This window comes from Diceros bicornis (genome assembly GCF_020826845.1).
Source record: "Diceros bicornis minor isolate mBicDic1 chromosome 27 unlocalized genomic scaffold, mDicBic1.mat.cur SUPER_27_unloc_1, whole genome shotgun sequence".
Taxonomy (NCBI): Eukaryota; Metazoa; Chordata; class Mammalia; order Perissodactyla; family Rhinocerotidae; genus Diceros; species Diceros bicornis.
The window spans coordinates 316,114-333,137 of NW_026690889.1; the positions used below are offsets into that span (position 1 = coordinate 316,114).

General features: G+C 45.8%; 1 protein-coding gene across 1 annotated transcript; it reads right to left on the reverse strand.

Annotated features, from left to right (window-relative positions):
• Nucleotides 1–480: 480 nt before the first annotated feature.
• LOC131401945 (adhesion G protein-coupled receptor E1-like) lies at nt 481–16,108 on the reverse strand. Its single transcript, XM_058536995.1, has 6 exons — nt 16,041–16,108; nt 13,903–13,965; nt 9,896–9,928; nt 3,385–3,531; nt 764–919; nt 481–641 (listed from the first exon to the last, which is right to left on the reverse strand). The coding sequence occupies exons 1-6, from the start codon at nt 16,069–16,071 to the stop codon at nt 481–483; spliced, it is 591 nt and encodes a 196-aa protein (XP_058392978.1). The 5' UTR covers nt 16,072–16,108.
• Between the last annotated feature and the right edge of the window lie 916 nt (nt 16,109–17,024).

The window sequence follows — 17,024 nt, forward strand, 5'->3', positions numbered from 1 at the left end:
TAATTCAAATATCTTTTAGGAAAAAGTGCTGAGGTTTGGATCTGAGCTCTCCCTAGGACAGAGTTTCTCTACCTCAGCACTACTGAAATTTGGGACTGGATCATTTTTATTTGCGGGGAGGCTGTTCTGTGCATTGTAGAGTATTCAACAGCATCTCTGGCTTCTACCCACTAGATGACAATAGCACACACAACCCCAACATCACCAGCAGCTGCAACAATCAAAAATGTCTCTAGATATTGCCAATGTCCCCTGAGGATAAAATCGCTGTAGGGACAGAGCCCCCTATTACTCTCAAGTACTGCCTGACCCACTGCTTAAGTCACAGCAGTGCCTCAACAGGAGTTCAAACCCTGGATCTTCCACTTAACAGCTGTGCATCCTTGGGCAAGTCACTTCACCTCTCTGAGCCTCAATTTTCTCATTCCTAAAGTGAGGATCATGATCCCTGCCTCAAAGGACCATCAAATGAGGTGATTCTTAATTAAGTAGGTAAATAAAGAAGGGCAGGCCCTCTGTGCCTTCACAGGCGGAGTTGTTAGAGAAGAGCCCATCACGACAGCTGCACCTGTAGCTTCCCAAGGAGTTGGAACACTCAGAATGCTCTGGGCAGATTCCACTGGAGAGGCAGTCATTGATGTCTGAGGAGCAGTGGAGGAGAGTGAGCAGACAAAAGATTGGGTGTCTACAGTGAGAAACACATGTACCCAACTCAGTGATAGCATTCCTCCAAAGACCATGCCTGAGATCCTGAGAGCATTACCTGTACAGGCAAAATGACCTGGCTTTCCAGGGTTCCAGTTGTTTCCAGTAGGAGAAGAAAAACCACGCAAACAGCTGCACTTGTACCTCCCTGGCAGGTTTTTGCAGATTGAGTTGTGACCACATTGTAGGGGATTTTGAGAACACTCATCTATATCTGGATAGAGAAAGAGTCAGAGTTACAAAGTTGCTTCATCTTGTGCTGCCGATTGTATTTTACAAAGATGGTTGAAACAATGTTTCCCTCCCATAAGCCCTTCTTTCAGTGAGACCTTGGTACTCCATCCATAAGCAGTGGGGTCTATATTCCCTCCCCTTGAATCTGAGCATGCTTGTGACTATGGTGGAAGTGACACCAGGTCATAAAAATACCATGCTGGGTCAGAAGAATGTCACGCTGGGTCATAAATATATAATATACTTCGTTGTTCTCTTGAGTGGCTCATTCTTGGAAATGAGCTACCATACTTTGAGGAAGCCCAAGAAGCCGTGAAAATGCAGCTCACATGGGGCAGAACTAAGACATCCAGCCCACAGCCCTGGGGGAGGAGCCAGTCAACAGCCAGCACCACCTCGCCAGCCTTGTGAGTAGACCCTTTTCAAAGTGGATCCTCTAGCCTCCAGTTGAGGCTCAACTGACACTGTATGGAAGAGAGACAAGCCATCCTCTCCAAACTCAGCCCTAATAGCAGATTCATTCATGAGCAAAATAAATGATTGTTGTTTGCAACTAAGTTTGCCGGTGGTCTGTTACCCAACAATACATAGGTTGAACACCTTGCAAAGCCAATTCTAGGAATTTACTTCCTGAAGCACTCACGGAATTGTGCAGTCATGGTACCATGGTGGGGGGACCCTCCCCTAATTTCCTTCAGCCCTGCTCTGCCAAGTCACCCCAAATAAACACTTGCTATGTACTTGTCATGCAAGCACACCTTCAAGACAAGTCTCCTATAGCTTGCTACCCATCATTGCACCTCTCCTAGAGAGATATATGGAGCTGCCACTGTACATCAACATAAGATCACAGGGACGTTCATTCAGCTTTGTTTCAAGTTGTAAAACATTAGAAAAACCTAAGTGCCTGTCAATAGAAGGATGATTGGAGTTGACTAAAGATTAAAGTTCGTGTTCCTTCATTCAACAAATATCTATTTAACTCACAATGTATCAGGTACCATGCTGGGGGTCAAAGACATACAGTGGACAAAATCGTTGCTATAGTATCCATCACTTTCTAGATGGGGAACATTGATTTCACACCAAATTTAAACACCAGGGCCCACCAGCACTACTGAGCTGACTGAATAACCCATGATCTGTAGCTCAAAGATAAAGAAGGACATTTGGGGCTCCCTGGAAACCACAGTGATAGAAATGCATTCTCTTCTTCAGAGCTCAGCAAACTACATCCCATAGGTCAAATCCGGCCCATCACTTGTTCGTGTAAATAAAGTTTTATTGGCACACAGCCACATCCATTCATTTTTGTATCATCTATGGCTGCTTTTGCACCACAACTGGAGCACTGAGTAGTCATGACAGAGATCATAAGCCTTGCAGTCTCCAAAATATTTACTTTCTGTTCCCTTACAGAAAATTTTGCCAACGTCTGGTCTTATTCAGAGGCATAATCAGATCTTTACTATCAAGAGAATAAGGGTCTAAATATAAGGAATGCAGACAAAGAACTTAGCTCTTTCTGGGAATTATGTCAGTTTATATTATTTACGTTAATATAGCCCTTGATACTGCACATGTGCCTAGCACACTGCATACATTGTTGCATTTAATCTTCCCAACTATCCTTTGAGATACATACTTTTATACACCCATTTTACAGATGGAAACATTGAGGTTTAGAGTGATTAAACATGCTTCCCCAACACCCCTTAACTAGAGTGTGGCAACTAAGCCACGTGTTTGAGAGACCCTCAGTAAAGTCAGAAAGACCTGGGTTTGAATCCTAGTTCAACTGCATGACCCTAAACAAATCACTTCAGCTCTCCAAGCCTCAGATTTCTCATCTGGACATTGGAGATCATCACAATGCTTACAGTCAATTTTATGTGACGATGCACATAAAGCCTTTCTCACGCAGGCTGGCACTCAATAAATGTCAAAAATTCTTATTATCTACTGGAGAGGTGACTGAAGGCACACCCCAAAAATGAAATCAGTGATTATTTCTGGATATTGACAGATAGTAGGATTTTTATTTTCATTTTCATCCTAGTGCTAGCCTCTAACCATTGGAAATTTTTGTGACCAGGAATAATTCTCATGATGAAAGAAAGAAAGAAAAAGAGAGAGAGAGAGAGAAATGAAGAATGAAAAGAAAGAAAGAGAGAAAGAGGGGGGGAGGGAGGGGGGGAGGGAGGGAGGGAGGAAGGGAGGAAGGAAGGAAGGAAAGAAAGAAAGAAGGAAGGAAGGAAAGAAAGAAAGAAGGAAGGAAGGAAGGAAGGAAAGAAGGAAGGAAGGAAGGAAAGAAGGAAGAAAGAGAGAGAGGCAGGGAGGGATGGAGGAAATCATATTTGGGGAAAAAACAAAAAGCACCCACATCTACTACCCAGCTAGCTTCTATTTGATTTTCCTACCACCTTTGAGGGGGTATGAACTCACCTTTGCATTCCACACCTGAGCCCCTGAACTGTGTCTCTCCGGTGCTGGACAGGAAGCCTTGTTTGCAAGTGCAGTAGTAACTTTTTGGAGTGTCGGTGCAGGTTGCATAAGCTGGGCAGACGGTGGTATCCACACACTCATTCGTTTCTGGGCAGCACAGAAGGAAGAGTTCGGGTTAGTGCACCAGAGCGGGGCTGCAAGGGAAGCCAGCGTTCGAGAGTAAAGGCGACCGTTGTGGGTTGAATTGTGTCCTTCAAAAAGATATGTTGAGGCCCTAAACCTGGTCCCTGAGAATGTGACCTTATTTGGAAATAGGGTCCTTGTAGATGCAATTAAGATGTAAGTTAATGTGGGATCATGCTGGAGAAGGATGGTCCCTTAATCTGATATAATTAGCGTCCTTATGAGAAGAGGAGAAGAGGCACAGAGACAGGCTTGGGGAGAACACCATGTGATACCAGAGGCAGAGATGGGAGTGATGCATCTACAAGTCAAGAGACACCGAGAATTGCTGGCAACACCAGAAGCTGAGAGAGACACAGAGCAGATTCTCTCCTAGAGCCTTCAGAGAAAGCACGGCCCTGCTGACACCTTAATTTCAGACCTCTGGCCTCCAGAACTGTGAGAGAACAAATTTCTGTTGTCTTAAGCCACATGGTTTGTGATAACTTGTTACAGCAGCCCTAGGAAACTGGTTAGTCAAGGACCTTACAGACCCTAGACTTTGCCACTCAAAGTGTGGTCCGTGGGTGGGCAGCATCAGCATCGCCTGGCATTTTGATGGAAACAGAAAACCCCAGGCCCTGCCCCAGATCTGCTGACAGAATCTGCATTTTAGCAAGATCCTCAGGTGATGTGTGTGCACAGGAAGTGTGAGAAGTACTGATCTGGACTCTTGCTTCTCCAAGTGTGGTCCGCAGACCAGCAGCATCTGCCTCACCTGGGATCCCCGAGAGACCTTGGAAAATCAGGTGCTGATTCAGCTGGTCTGGGGGACCTGAGTCTCTGCATTTCTAACAAGCCTGTGACTGATGCTGATGATGCCAGTCCATGGACCACTCTGTGAGCATCAGAGCTCCAGACAGAAGAGTATGCGAGTCAAAGCTGCAGCCTTTGGAGCAAGGACCACCTGGGTTAAAGCTCCCACAGGAAACATCAAAGCAGGGAATGGTGGCTACTCCCCCACACCCATCTCCCCCTCTTCCTTTTATTAAAATGACCACCCATTTAAGCTTCAATCCCAGCTTCTCTTGCAGCTACGTGTGGCCATGTGGCTAAGTTCCAGCCAATGGAAATCAGCAGAAGTGATATGTGCACCTTTTGGCCACACCCTTAAAAAGAAGGAGCATGGTCTTCACTTCTCCTTTCCCTTTCACCTGGGCTGGAACATGGACAGAATGAGGTGATCTGTCCATAACCGTGGGGATGATGCTTTGGAAAACCTCCACACCGAGGGATGGAGAAACAACAAGATGGGAGGCACCTGGGAGCTGAGAAGATCTCAGACGAGGTAGCCCTGTCACCTTGTTCCATCCTCAAAGTGGAGATTTATGAGAGGGTGAAGAATAAACTTCTAAGAGATAAACATTTTAAGTTATTGTCATTTGGTTTCTATGGAAACAGTCAAAACTACATCCTAGCCACCCCAGCCCTGGGACAAGTGAAGTTCACATCTCTGTACCTCCGTTTACTTCTTTGGCCCTCAACTCATGTCCAGTGTGTTCCCAAGCCCCATTGATTCTTCCTCCCAAATATTCGACATCTACCCACATCTCTCCATTTCCATGGCTATGCTTGGTACAGATCTTCCCCTGGATGCTGCATCCCCTACATCCCCTACAGCCCCTACACCCTCCACTGTTCCCTGCAATCATTTCTGAATGCAAATCTGATCACCCACCCCCACCCCTGCCTACAACACTCCCTGTTGCACTCAGAATGAAAATGCAAGTTACTTAATATGACCTGGAAAGTCCCCAGTGACCAGACCGAACCACATCTCTCTTCACTCTCCATTTCTAGCCTCCCCCAGCACAGGGCCTTTGCACATGCTGTTCTGTTTTCCTCTGCTTTGCCTGGCCAGCTCCTATTCATTCTCCAGTTCTTGCTTAAATGTCACTTCCTCCAAGAAACCTTCCCTGACTCCCCCATAGCTCCCTGTGCTCTCTGTTTATGGCACTTATCAAAATTATAATTGGTGGATTATTTGAGTGGTTAGCTTTTTAGTGATCATCTCCTCTACTACACTGTGAGTTCCAGGAGGACAAAGCCACAGGTGGGGGCAGGCTTCCAGGTGCTAGGGAAGGGACTCACTTGACACTATCATTTCTGTGTTTGGCAGAATAATGGCCCCCCCAAAGATGACCACGTCCAAATCCCTGGAACCTGCAAATATGCTATGCTACATGGCACAGGGATATTAAGTTTGCAGATGGAATTAAGACTGTTAATCAGCTGACCCTGAGATGGAGAGATTAGCCTGGGTTATCCAGGTGGGACCAACACAATCACAAGCATCTTCATAAGAGACAGGTGAAACCAGGAGAGACAGAGTCAGAGTGAAGCAATGTGATAAAAACTTGACCAGCCCCTGTTGGTTCTGGAGATGGAAAAAGAGGGACACGAATAAAGGGATACAGTTGGCTTCTAGAAGCCAGAAAAGGCAAGAAAACAGATTCTCCCCTAGAACTTCCAGCGAGGAATGCAGCACTGCTGACACCTGGATTTCAGCCCAGTGGGACCCGTTTCAAACTTCTGACCTCCAGAACTGTAAGAATACGCTTCTGTTGTTTCAAGCCACCAAGTTTTCGGTGACTTGTTACAGCAGCAATAGGAAACTAATACAACTTCCATTATATGGATGTGGAAAACTGAGGCTCAGAGAGGTTAAGTAACTTGCCCAAGGGCACACAGCCGGTGAATGGCAGCATCAGGCCGGTGAAAACCCTAAGTGCATGATTTTCATTACTTCTACACGACAAGAGGTAGGTCTGACTGGAAATGGAGTAAATTTTCAGGCAATATCTAAGATAATTCTACATAAAAACTTTTGTAATTGGTTGTTTAAAGTTTCTCTCCCTGATTGACTGTGAGCCCCCAGAAGAGATGTGTGACCATCTTACTTACTACTGCATCCCAAGTGCATAGAATAGCGCCTGGTGCATAGTCGGTGCTCAATGATAAAGACCTCACTGAGAAGGTAACATTTGAGCAAAGATCTGAAGGAGGTGAGTGAGCTATGAAGCTAATTAAAGCAGAGGAAACAGCAAGTGCAAAGGCCCATTGGCAGGACCACACCTTGTGATTTTGGGGAACTACAAGGAGGCCGATGTCGTTGGAGTACAGTGGATAAATGGAGAGTGGGAGGAGGTGACATAGCAAGATCATGCAGGATCTGCTGGACCACTGTAAGACTTCAGCATTTTATCAGAGCAAAAGGGGAGCATGGGAGAGTTTTGAGCAGAGGAAGGACAGAGCATGACTTTAATGTGATCCTTCTGGCCATTGGTTGGAAGATGCACTGTAGAGGGACAGAGGCCGGATGACCAGGGAGGAGGTGACCACACTTGTCGAGGCGAGCGATGATGGTGGATACAACCCAGGTGGGAGCTATGGAAAGCTAGGATTCTGGATTTATTTTGAAGGTAACGTTAACAGGATTTGCCAGTGGATGGGATGTGGGGCGTGAAATAAATAGAGGGGCACAGCGAGAATGCCAGCATCAATTGGTAGGATAGGACATCATAGGAAAACTCTTTATAAAGTGCCATGAAAACGTAAGAGATAGGGCCAGCCCTGTGGCTTAGCGGTTAAGTGGGCGCGCTCCGCTGCTGGCGGCCCGGGTTCGGATCCCGGGCGCACACCGACGCACCACTTCTCCGGCCATGCTGAGGCCGCATCCCACATACAGCAACTAGAAGGATGTGCAGCTATGACATACAACTATCTACTGGGGCTTTAAGGGAAAAAAATAAATAAATAAAATCTTAAAAAAAAAAAAAAGTATGAGATGGATTATCATTATTAGGGTCTTGAGACCCAAGCTCTTTGCTCCCTACAGCATGATTTGTTTATTTCCCTTCCCTGCATGATGCCTCAGATAACATCTTGCTTCTCATTTCCAGCTTCCTCTTTCAGCTACGAAGGCAACATTTCTCTTTGCAGACTTCCGGCACGTTATCACTTGTGGTCTCTCAACTCTGAGCTTCCCATTACTCACAACTCAAATCCACCCCAAACCAGACTAGCAACCCAGTCATGTCTGACTGGGCACTTGTCAACCTCTCCAGCTCGTCTCCTATCCTGCCCCATCAGCCATGCTCACTTTCACTCAGTTCTCCAAATTCCTTCCAGTCTCAGCCCGCAAATCTTGAGACTTGCCAGCCTCCATAATTGTGTGAGCCAATTCTCTATAATGAATCTTTACGTATGTGTGTGTGTGTGTGTATACAGATATATAGATATCCATCCTTTTAGTTCTGTTTCTCTGAACAACCCTGACAAATACAAACACCTACTATACACCAGGCCCTATTCTAGGCACTGTGGATTCAGCGGCGGAACAAGACACACAAAATTCTCCACCTTCACAGAGCTGATAATCTGGAGATGTGGGGGTGAGGGATACAATGTCAAAAATAGAGAGGTCACTAAGAAGACGACACATGAGCTAAAACATAAAGAAGGTGAGGGAGGGAGCCACGTGTATATGTAGGGCAAGAGCTTTCCAGGCAGAAGGAACTGTGTGTGCAAAGACCCTGGGACAGGACTGTGCCTGGCATGTTGGAGGAAGAGTGAGGAGGCCCGCGTGGCTGGAGCAGAGGAAGCGAAGGGGAGAGAGGGAGGAGGGGAGGGCAGGAAGGGGATAGGGGAAGATTGTGCAGGGCCTTGTGAGCCACGAGGAGGACTTGAGAGTTTACCCAGAGGGAGGTGGGAGCCCTGAAGGGCTGTGGGCCAAGGAGGGATGGCCCCTGACTCAGGGGTCCACAGGTGCCCTCTGGCCGCTCTTGGAAGGGCAAGGAGTGGGGATACCAGGGCACAGGCCACTTCAACACCCCAACTGAGACACACACATGATCTTCAAAACAATTTAATGGTCATTTAACTGACCTAAGCAGAAAATGAGACTCAGAGAGACAAAGGAACTTATTAAAATACAACTAGAGCTTTCATTTCATAAGTGACTTCCGTGCAACAGGCCTCTTCCATGCATTTTCTGCAGTCCCCACTGTAATGTGTCAAGGTAGTTGACCAAGTCATCCTGGCTTTCCCAGGATTTTCCTGTTGTTAGCCCTCAAAGTCCAAATTCCTGGGATCCGCCCCCCCGATCCCAGTCTGGGGCAAGTCAGGATGGTCAGTCACCCTGCTTCAAGGTAAACGTTACAACTCCATTTTACAAATGTGGAAACGGATGCCCAAGAGAGTTCCCGTAGCCTGCCCCAGGCCACACCACAAGTCCGAACGCAAGAGGAGAGCAAAGTAGAGGGGATGAGTGCAGGGAGGGAGTCCAGGGGACCCGCCGTGGTCCTGGCTCTGCCCCTCACTGGCTCCCAGCTTCAGCCCAGCCGCAGCCCAGCCACTAACAACCAGATAATACGCGTTTCTCCAAGGAGGAGGAGGAGGAACAGAAGGAGGAGAGGAGGAGGGGGAGGAGGGGAAGAAGGGGAGGGGGAGGCTGAGGGGGTGGGGGAGGAGCAGAGGAGAAGGAGGAGGCAGAGGAGCAGGAGGAGAAGGAGGGGAAGGAGGGAGGAGTGGGAGGAGGGGGGAGGAGGAGGGGGAAGAAAAGGGAGAAGGAGGGGAGGAGGGAGAAGAGGAGGAGGGGGGAAGAGGAGGACGAGAGGCAAGAGGAGTGGAAGAAGAGGAAGGGGGAGAGGGAGGAGGGAAGTCAGGGAAGAGGGGAGGGAGGAAGAGGGGGAGGAAGGGAGGAAGGGAGGGAGGAGGAGGGGAGGAAGGGAGGGAGGAGGGGAGGGAGGGAGGAGGGGAGGGAAAAGGAGGGGGAGGAGGAGGGGGAGGGAGAGGAGGGAAGAGGAGAGGAGGGAGGAGGAGGGGAGGAGGGGAGGGAGGAGGAGGGGAGGGAGGAGGAGGGGAGAGACAAGGAGGGGGAGGGAGGAGGGGAGGGAGGAGGAGGGGAGGAGAGGGGGAGTGTTAACATAATGGAGCGCTTACCATGTTCCACGTACCACTCTAAGCACTGCCCGTACACACCTCATTTAATCCTCATCAAAACCCTGTGGAATTAACTCCTCTTACCCTCATTTTCAAGGAAACTGAAGTCGTGGGGAATTTATTGAAATGCCTGAGATCCCCAAGGCAATGAGCACCAGAACCAAGATTTGAACCCAGGAAGAGTGACTCCAGAGCCCCCCTCTTAGCAACTCCACATGGAGGGGAGTCCTCACAACTATCCCATTAGGTAGGGGTCGTCCCAATACCCACTAATCAGATGATGACACCGGGAGATGGAAGTGCTTGCCCAAGGCCTGATTGCCTTCAATCTGGGGGAGTTTCTTACCAAAAGCCGTCCCTGTCAGATTCAGCAGCCGACCTGCAAGCAGAGGACAGAGAAGTTGTTAGCTGCCTCGGAGATCTGGCCATGAGCCACCCGCTCACCCAGCCAGGCTCCGTATTTCCCTGGGGGCCAAGGTCACGGTGGCAAGTTCTGGAAGCAGGCGTTGGTATGTGGTGAAGAAAACCCAGTCTCTTCCTGGAGATTTACCTGCATCAGCTCATGAGTTCTTCACACCTTGCCAGGTGAGACAGGTGGGACAGTAGCCACTCTTGGCACCACCCCATCCCCTGTACCAGGTTGGCACACTCGTCTGACAGCTGTTTCACTGCTCCAGAAGCGATGACAGACAGATGCAGGAGTGTAACAGCACAGCCATCCCCTTGCCTCTGAGCAGGTGAACGTCTCGGGTGCAATTCACACTCTAGAGCTCCGGCGGGATGGGCTGTGGCTAAGCCTTTCCTGAAATGCCTTCTGAGTGGCTGGTTTCTCCCCCTGCCCTATCCTGCTTCCCTCACTCCTGCAAGTGTCTGCAAGTGCCTCCTGAGAGCCCTCTCTTCATGAATTACTCACACCAGAATCCTCATCTCAGGCTCTGCTTCGACGGAAACTAACCAAAAGCAGATGGTAATCCTTATTTTTGTTTCTTTTGTTTTTATCTTTTTTTAAGAAGGTAATAATTGCTTGTTGTAAAAAAAATTCGAACAATGCAGAAGTGTATAAAATTAAAAGTGAAGGTCTCCCCGTCCCCCATCCTCATACCCAGAGGTAACAATTGTCAAAAGCTTGAGTGAATCCTTCAAGGCTGAGTCCTAGTCACAACTCAACTGTGCAAATATACTATCAAATAGAAATGAATTTATAAATTCACACAATTTTCTTAACACAAATAGGATCGTGCAATCTACAATCCGCTGTGCTCTCTAATACAGTAGCTACTATTTACACTTAAATCTATTAAAATTAAATAAAATGAAACATGCCGTTCCTCAGTATATCAGCCATTTTTCAGCTACTCAATAACCACATGTGACTAGTGGCTGCTGTGGATCTAGAACATTCCATCATCATGGAAAGTTCTGTTGGACAGCTCTGTTCTATTTCTACTTGCTTTTTCACTCAACAGTATGTCTTGCAAACCAAGAGGAGCAAAATTTGTCAGGCATTGAAGCTGTACAATGGGCACATGGGTGTTTGTTATACTTTCTTTGCTGCCTCTGAGTATTTAAATATTTCTATAATAGAAATTTAAGAAAATAATACATTTTGGGCGACTTTCCATGTCAGTCCATATAGACCTAACTCATGCTTTTTAACAGCTGCATAGTATTCCATTGTATCCATGAGCTATAGCTGCGCCAGAAATAGCTAGGTAGCCAAAGATCAAACAAAAACTCCACACTCCCCTTTCCGTGGTGTGGAATTGTCACTAGGAGGCAGCCGCCCAACCATGGACTACATTTCCCAGCTCACCTTGCATCCAGGTATGGTCATGTGACCGTGAGCAGAAGTGACATGTGTCACGGCCAGGCCTAGGCTTTTATCAAGTGGGTGTGTCTTCTCCACTGTTTCTTTCCCCTTCTGCCACTGTCTGCAGAAGTCTCTGAGACCCTAGCTTGGCTGAGCCCCAATACAGAAGGATCTGGGTCCCTGAATCATCCCATGGAGGAAAGCCACTCACTAGCCAGAAATATCTGCGTTGGACTCTTAAACAAACAAGAATTAAATTTCTTTTTATTAAGCCACTGACAGTTTTGGGTTTATTTGTTACAGTAGCTGGAGTTACTCTAACAAACACAACAATTTACCCAATCAGTCCCTGAGTGCCCATTCTTGAGTATATAGCAAGGTATCTCTGTATGTTATATGACTATCTCTTTGGAGTAAATTTCTGGATGAGCGGTTGCTGTGTCAAGTGTATGTCCATTTTTATAACATTTTATTAAGTGTAATATATATAGAAAAGTGCAAGTATCATAAGTGTACACTTGGATGAACTCTCACAAAGTTAACACACCTGTGTTTATGCATTTTTAATCCTGATAGTACAGAATTTTCTCAAACGTTAAGCCTTTTGAATTCCCATTTATAAATTCCTTGTACAACCCTCTACCATACATTTCTCACACTCTCTATGTGGCGCACATATTCTTCATTTATCCATCTAACTTGCCCACACTCTGCCAGGCTTGGACTGGGTCCCAGAGCTATGGAGATTAATACAATCTCTTTCTCACCAAGCAAAGGCTTTCTGGGCTCAGGTTTATTAAAAAATTTTATTAAAGATTTTTTATTATTTAAAAAACAATAGTTTTTTTAAATCAAGGATGACCTTTTTGGGCATATATTGATGTAACTTTCTCTTTTCCACTTATAGGGATGTGAACCCCCCCACCCCCGCTCAAACCCATCCTGCCAAAAGATTTCATCTCATTCAGGAAAATTTAAGATGTCTTAGCTGCAGACACACAATGACAGCCAAAGGTAATGTTCAGATTTTCATTATCAAATTGGGTTTTTGGGTTCCCAAGAAGACAATAGTCTTGAAAGCAAAGCCTTACAAGATGCATATATTTTGGGAGTCTAATGTACAAAATGGTAACTATAGTTAACAATAGTGTACTATATACTTGAAAGTTGCTAAGAGTAGATCTTGAATGTTCTCACCACAAAAAAAAAAAAAGGTAGTTATGTGAGGTGATGAAGGTGTTAGCTAATGTTATGGTGGTAACCATTGTGCAATATATAAGTGTATCAAATCAACATGTTGCATGCCTTACACTTGCACAATGTTATATCTCAATTCTATGTCAATAAATGTTTTTTTCAATAGCCAGGCTTGGAGGACTGGAAGATAGAGATTTCATTAAGCTGTGGCGTAGAGAGGACTCAGGATATGATGTAAGGGAAATACCTATTATATAGGAAGGGTGAAAACTGAAGGAAGCTAAAAGAGAGCTAAGACGAAGAAGACTCACCAGGATTCCTGCTTCTCTGCCATCTCCCCTCAAGGCTAAATATAAGTGGTGATGGGTCACCTGAGAGATTTCCAGATAGGAGTGGGTGAATTTAGAGGCATCAAGGCTAAGGGTTAACTTCTCCCAACAAAAGCTTTCTTTCTGCTGTTGCCACATCCAACGCGGTGTGGGAGCCAAGGATTAGAACAAGCAGACGGAGAGAGCTGGTAGGTGACCCAAGAAAACTCTTATGGTTTCTGTAGCCTGGACATGGAAACCAGGAGCTACTGCATGGACCCCTTGGAGATGCTGAGCTTCTGAGAGGATTGATGGACAAGCAAGAACCAAGATGGGGCCATGCTCCATCTGTAGACAAAACACCGCACCTGGAGTCCACACTTCACAGCTACAAGATCCCATAAGCTGCCCCTATGCCAATACCCAGACACCATCTTGGGAGGAACAAGGGTAGGGTGAGAAATTTTGAAAGATTAAGTCTTCATACAATATAAACGGGGTTTCCCAAATAAGACTAAACCAAGAAACTGAGACACTGAGAACACTGAGAAAACTAACACTGTTTTCCTCCTCTATCCAGTAGGAGCTTATATGGAAGATGAGAATACTTAATGAAACATTAAAAAAATGCATTTTTTTCCACATTGAGTTGTAGTTTGAGTAAATTTCATGCCCATTCCCACCACGCTACCATTTATGAAGCTCTTGTCACGCACACCAGGTGGTTTAGAAAGTTACCCCTTTTGACTCAAGCTTCACAACATCCCTGTGGGATAGGAACCTTGTTATCTGTACTTCATAGCTGAGGAAACTGAAGATCAGAGAGGTAATGTGACTTGCCTGAGGTCACACAGCAAGTCCAAGGCACAAAGGAAAGAGCCTGGAGTGGGAACCAGGAGACCTGGAAGTTATCCCTTGTTCTGCCACTAACTAGCTCTCAGCAAGTGACCAGCTGTCAGTCTCTGAACAAAAGAATCTCCTCTCCAGAAGACGTCCTCCCACCACATTGGACATATGGATTCTCTTGGACCAACTTACGCCATGCCACTGATTCCGGTGGGGTTAATGTGACTGTTTCGCAGCTACATATACCACAACACCCTGTGTAGAAAGAAAAGAAAAATACCGTGAAGCAGCAAGAAGCTTTTTGGGCTCAACCTTAAAAATTACTCCTGGCATGGCCTCAGGTTTGATGAGCTTACATGAGAGACCCAATTGAGTGAGAAACATACATTATTGCACATAATCTTCACAGCCACCATTCCTGCCTTTCTGCACTTTATTTTGGTTTTTCATTTTGATTGTATTCATTTTCTTCTCAATTACAAAAATAGCTCCAAGCGGTTTTCAAAGATGTACAATAAAACACACATTCTCAAAAGGAATGACATCTCCCCCAAAAGGGCAAAACTTGGTTCTTTTGGGAAAGATGAAAAAAATCTTACTCTTTTATGTATAATACACATATAGATATACATATAATACACAAATAGATGTACAGTCTATCTGTGGTATTAAAATTTCATGAAATGGTAGGGCAATTAGTTTTTTTAAATATCTAAAAGGCAGTGTAGTCCTCCAGCATTTAGCTCTTCTCCAACATCATCATCATCATCATCATCATTATCCCTCACCACCATCATCATCGCTATCATCACCACCATCATCACCTTCATCACCACCACCATCATCATCTTCATCAGCACCACTGCCACCACCACCACTACCATCATCATCCTCTTCATCATCACCACCACCACCACCATCATCATCATCACCACCACCATCATCATCTTCATCATCACCATCACCATCATCACCACCACCACCACCACCACCATTATCATCACCCTCACCATCAACATCATCAAAGTCATCATAACTACTCTTTGCTGGTTGACTTCAGAGCATAACGAGGGGTGCTAATGGCTAATACCAGTGCTGACACCCCAAAGCAACAACTCTGCATTCCTGCATTTGGAGTCCATGACTTATCTGCTTCTTCTGATGAAGCCTTCCAGTCAACCAGTTCCACAGACCCAAACTCCCAACACTCCAACTCACCATCACTAACTGAAATTCTCTTGCTCATGAATTATCTTAGAGGCAACCGAGTATCGTATTTAAGCATACCAAATCTGGCATCAAAATATGTGGGTTTAAAAATCTGGCTTCACCAATTACAGACCATGTGGCCTCAGGGAAGTTATTTAATATCATCATACCTAAGTTTCCTCCTTCATAAAATAGGAGAAACTCTACAACAGCAGAGGAAACCCACACTTGTCACTTAGAAAAGATCCCTCATTCTTAGATTTGAACCCATGACCCAAACTCACAAGACATGTCAAGGAAACCACAACATAGAAGATAAACAGTACCAAGAAAAACTGACGCCTAAAGAAGAAGCAATAAGAGGACAGACAGAAAGTCTCCATCTCATTGTTCTGATCTTAGCACAAATATCACCCCCTCAGAAATGTCTTTCCTGACTTCCGCCTTCAATGCAACACCCAGTCACACTCTATAACAACTTCTTTCATAGCACTTATTATTACCTGAAATGCTTTTGTTTATTATTTGTGGTAGCATAGTGTAGTGATAAAGCATACAGACTCTGGACCAGACTGCCTGGTTTTAAACCCTGACTCTACCCCTTACCAGCTAAGCTGTCTTGGGCAAGATATTTAATCTCTTTTGCCTCAGTTTTCTCCTTTGTAAAATGGAGCTATTGATGACCCAATATCAGAGAAATTCTGTGGAGGTTGAATGCATTCTATATTTGAGGAACTTAGAATGATGGTAAGTGGGTGGTTGCTGTTACTGTTAGTGGATTCTTTTCCACCCACCCCCTCCCACTAGGATATTAGCCCCACGAGAGTAGGAACCTCGTCTGTTTATTCACTTCTCTATCCTCACTACCTAGAACAGCTCCTGATACATAGTAGGTACTCAGGAAATACATGTCAAGTGAATGGCTATAAAGGAATTCTGCTCTGACGGATGGAATTCCCTGAGCTAGAGTGATTTTTGTCGACGGTCCCCCAATAAAGGTGTTTGCAGTGTCCAACCTACATTTATGACCTCTTGGCTGGACAGTCCATGGCCCTCCCTTTTTCCTACAGCCTGTTTCCAGCCCAGGCTTCCCTGAGTACCCCATTCAGCCTCACACTCACCCCAGAAGAGGAGCAAGCTGAAGGTCCACATCGTGCTGCGTTTCTGTCACTCAAAGAGGGGAAACTTTTCTCTGTTCTCTGAGTTTTCAATTACAGGAAGTGTGGGAAGACTGCAGGGGTGGAGCTGGAATTGCTCAACACTGTGAGAATATCATGACCCTTTTTGCTGAGTTGCTCCCACTAAATGAGGACAGTGTGGCAAACCCCTTATATTCTCCTCTCATCACCGTGAAGAAAAATTGGTCTGGCTGCTGTGTCACCATGTTCTCTCTCTCCTTCCCTCCTGCTCTCTTTTTCCTTTCCCCACCAACATTTACCTCCCATCTCTCATCACCTTCCTCCATTGCACCCAATGATAAATGGGCTTCCACCACTTGACTCCAGTGAGGCAAGTCCCAACTCAAGTGACTCTTCCCAGCCTGCTCCATAAAAATAAGCACCATAGCCATCATGTACCAGGCACTGTGTAGACACATTGCCAACAAAATTTAATTTCATCATCATGTCAACATCGTAAAGTAGGGATTCCCACCCCCTCCTATTTTACCAAAAATTACAAAAGGAAACTGAGGGTTGGAGAAGAGATGTGACTTGTCCAAGATTACTTGGACCTGAGATTTGAATCCAGGACCCTCTGAATCCAAAGTCTAGAGTTTACTCATTTCATCTGCCTTCAGCTCTCCACTATATCTGATCATATCCATCATCACCTCAATGCACAACAACGCTCCCATCCCATTCCCAGCTCCCCAAGCCAACCCAACACACACACATGCACAATCTCATAAATATGGAGGTCTAGTAACACCTTAGTTCGGGTCCTCCAGAAGCAGAAGCTGAGACAAGAATTCTGGTAAGGGTAGTTCTGCAAAGAGGGCCACCAAAACTCCAGCTAGTGAGGGGGGAAGTGAGATACGGAAGGGAAAGAGCCCACAGCAGGTGTGTTATCAAGCAGGTTACACAGTGAGAAACTGGATCTTAATC

What these genes read in the sequence shown, in the direction of transcription:
- LOC131401945 (XM_058536995.1), bottom strand. Translation starts at nt 16,071, where the DNA reads ATGTGGACCTTCAGCTTGCTCCTCTTCTGGG. An exon ending in ACCGGAATCAGTGGCATGGC is followed by an intron (nt 9,929 to 13,902) that starts GTAAGTTGGTCC and finishes CTCTGCTTGCAG; the next exon opens with GTCGGCTGCTGAATCTGACA. An exon ending in AGGTCATTTTGCCTGTACAG is followed by an intron (nt 642 to 763) that starts GTAATGCTCTCA and finishes ACTGCTCCTCAG; the next exon opens with ACATCAATGACTGCCTCTCC.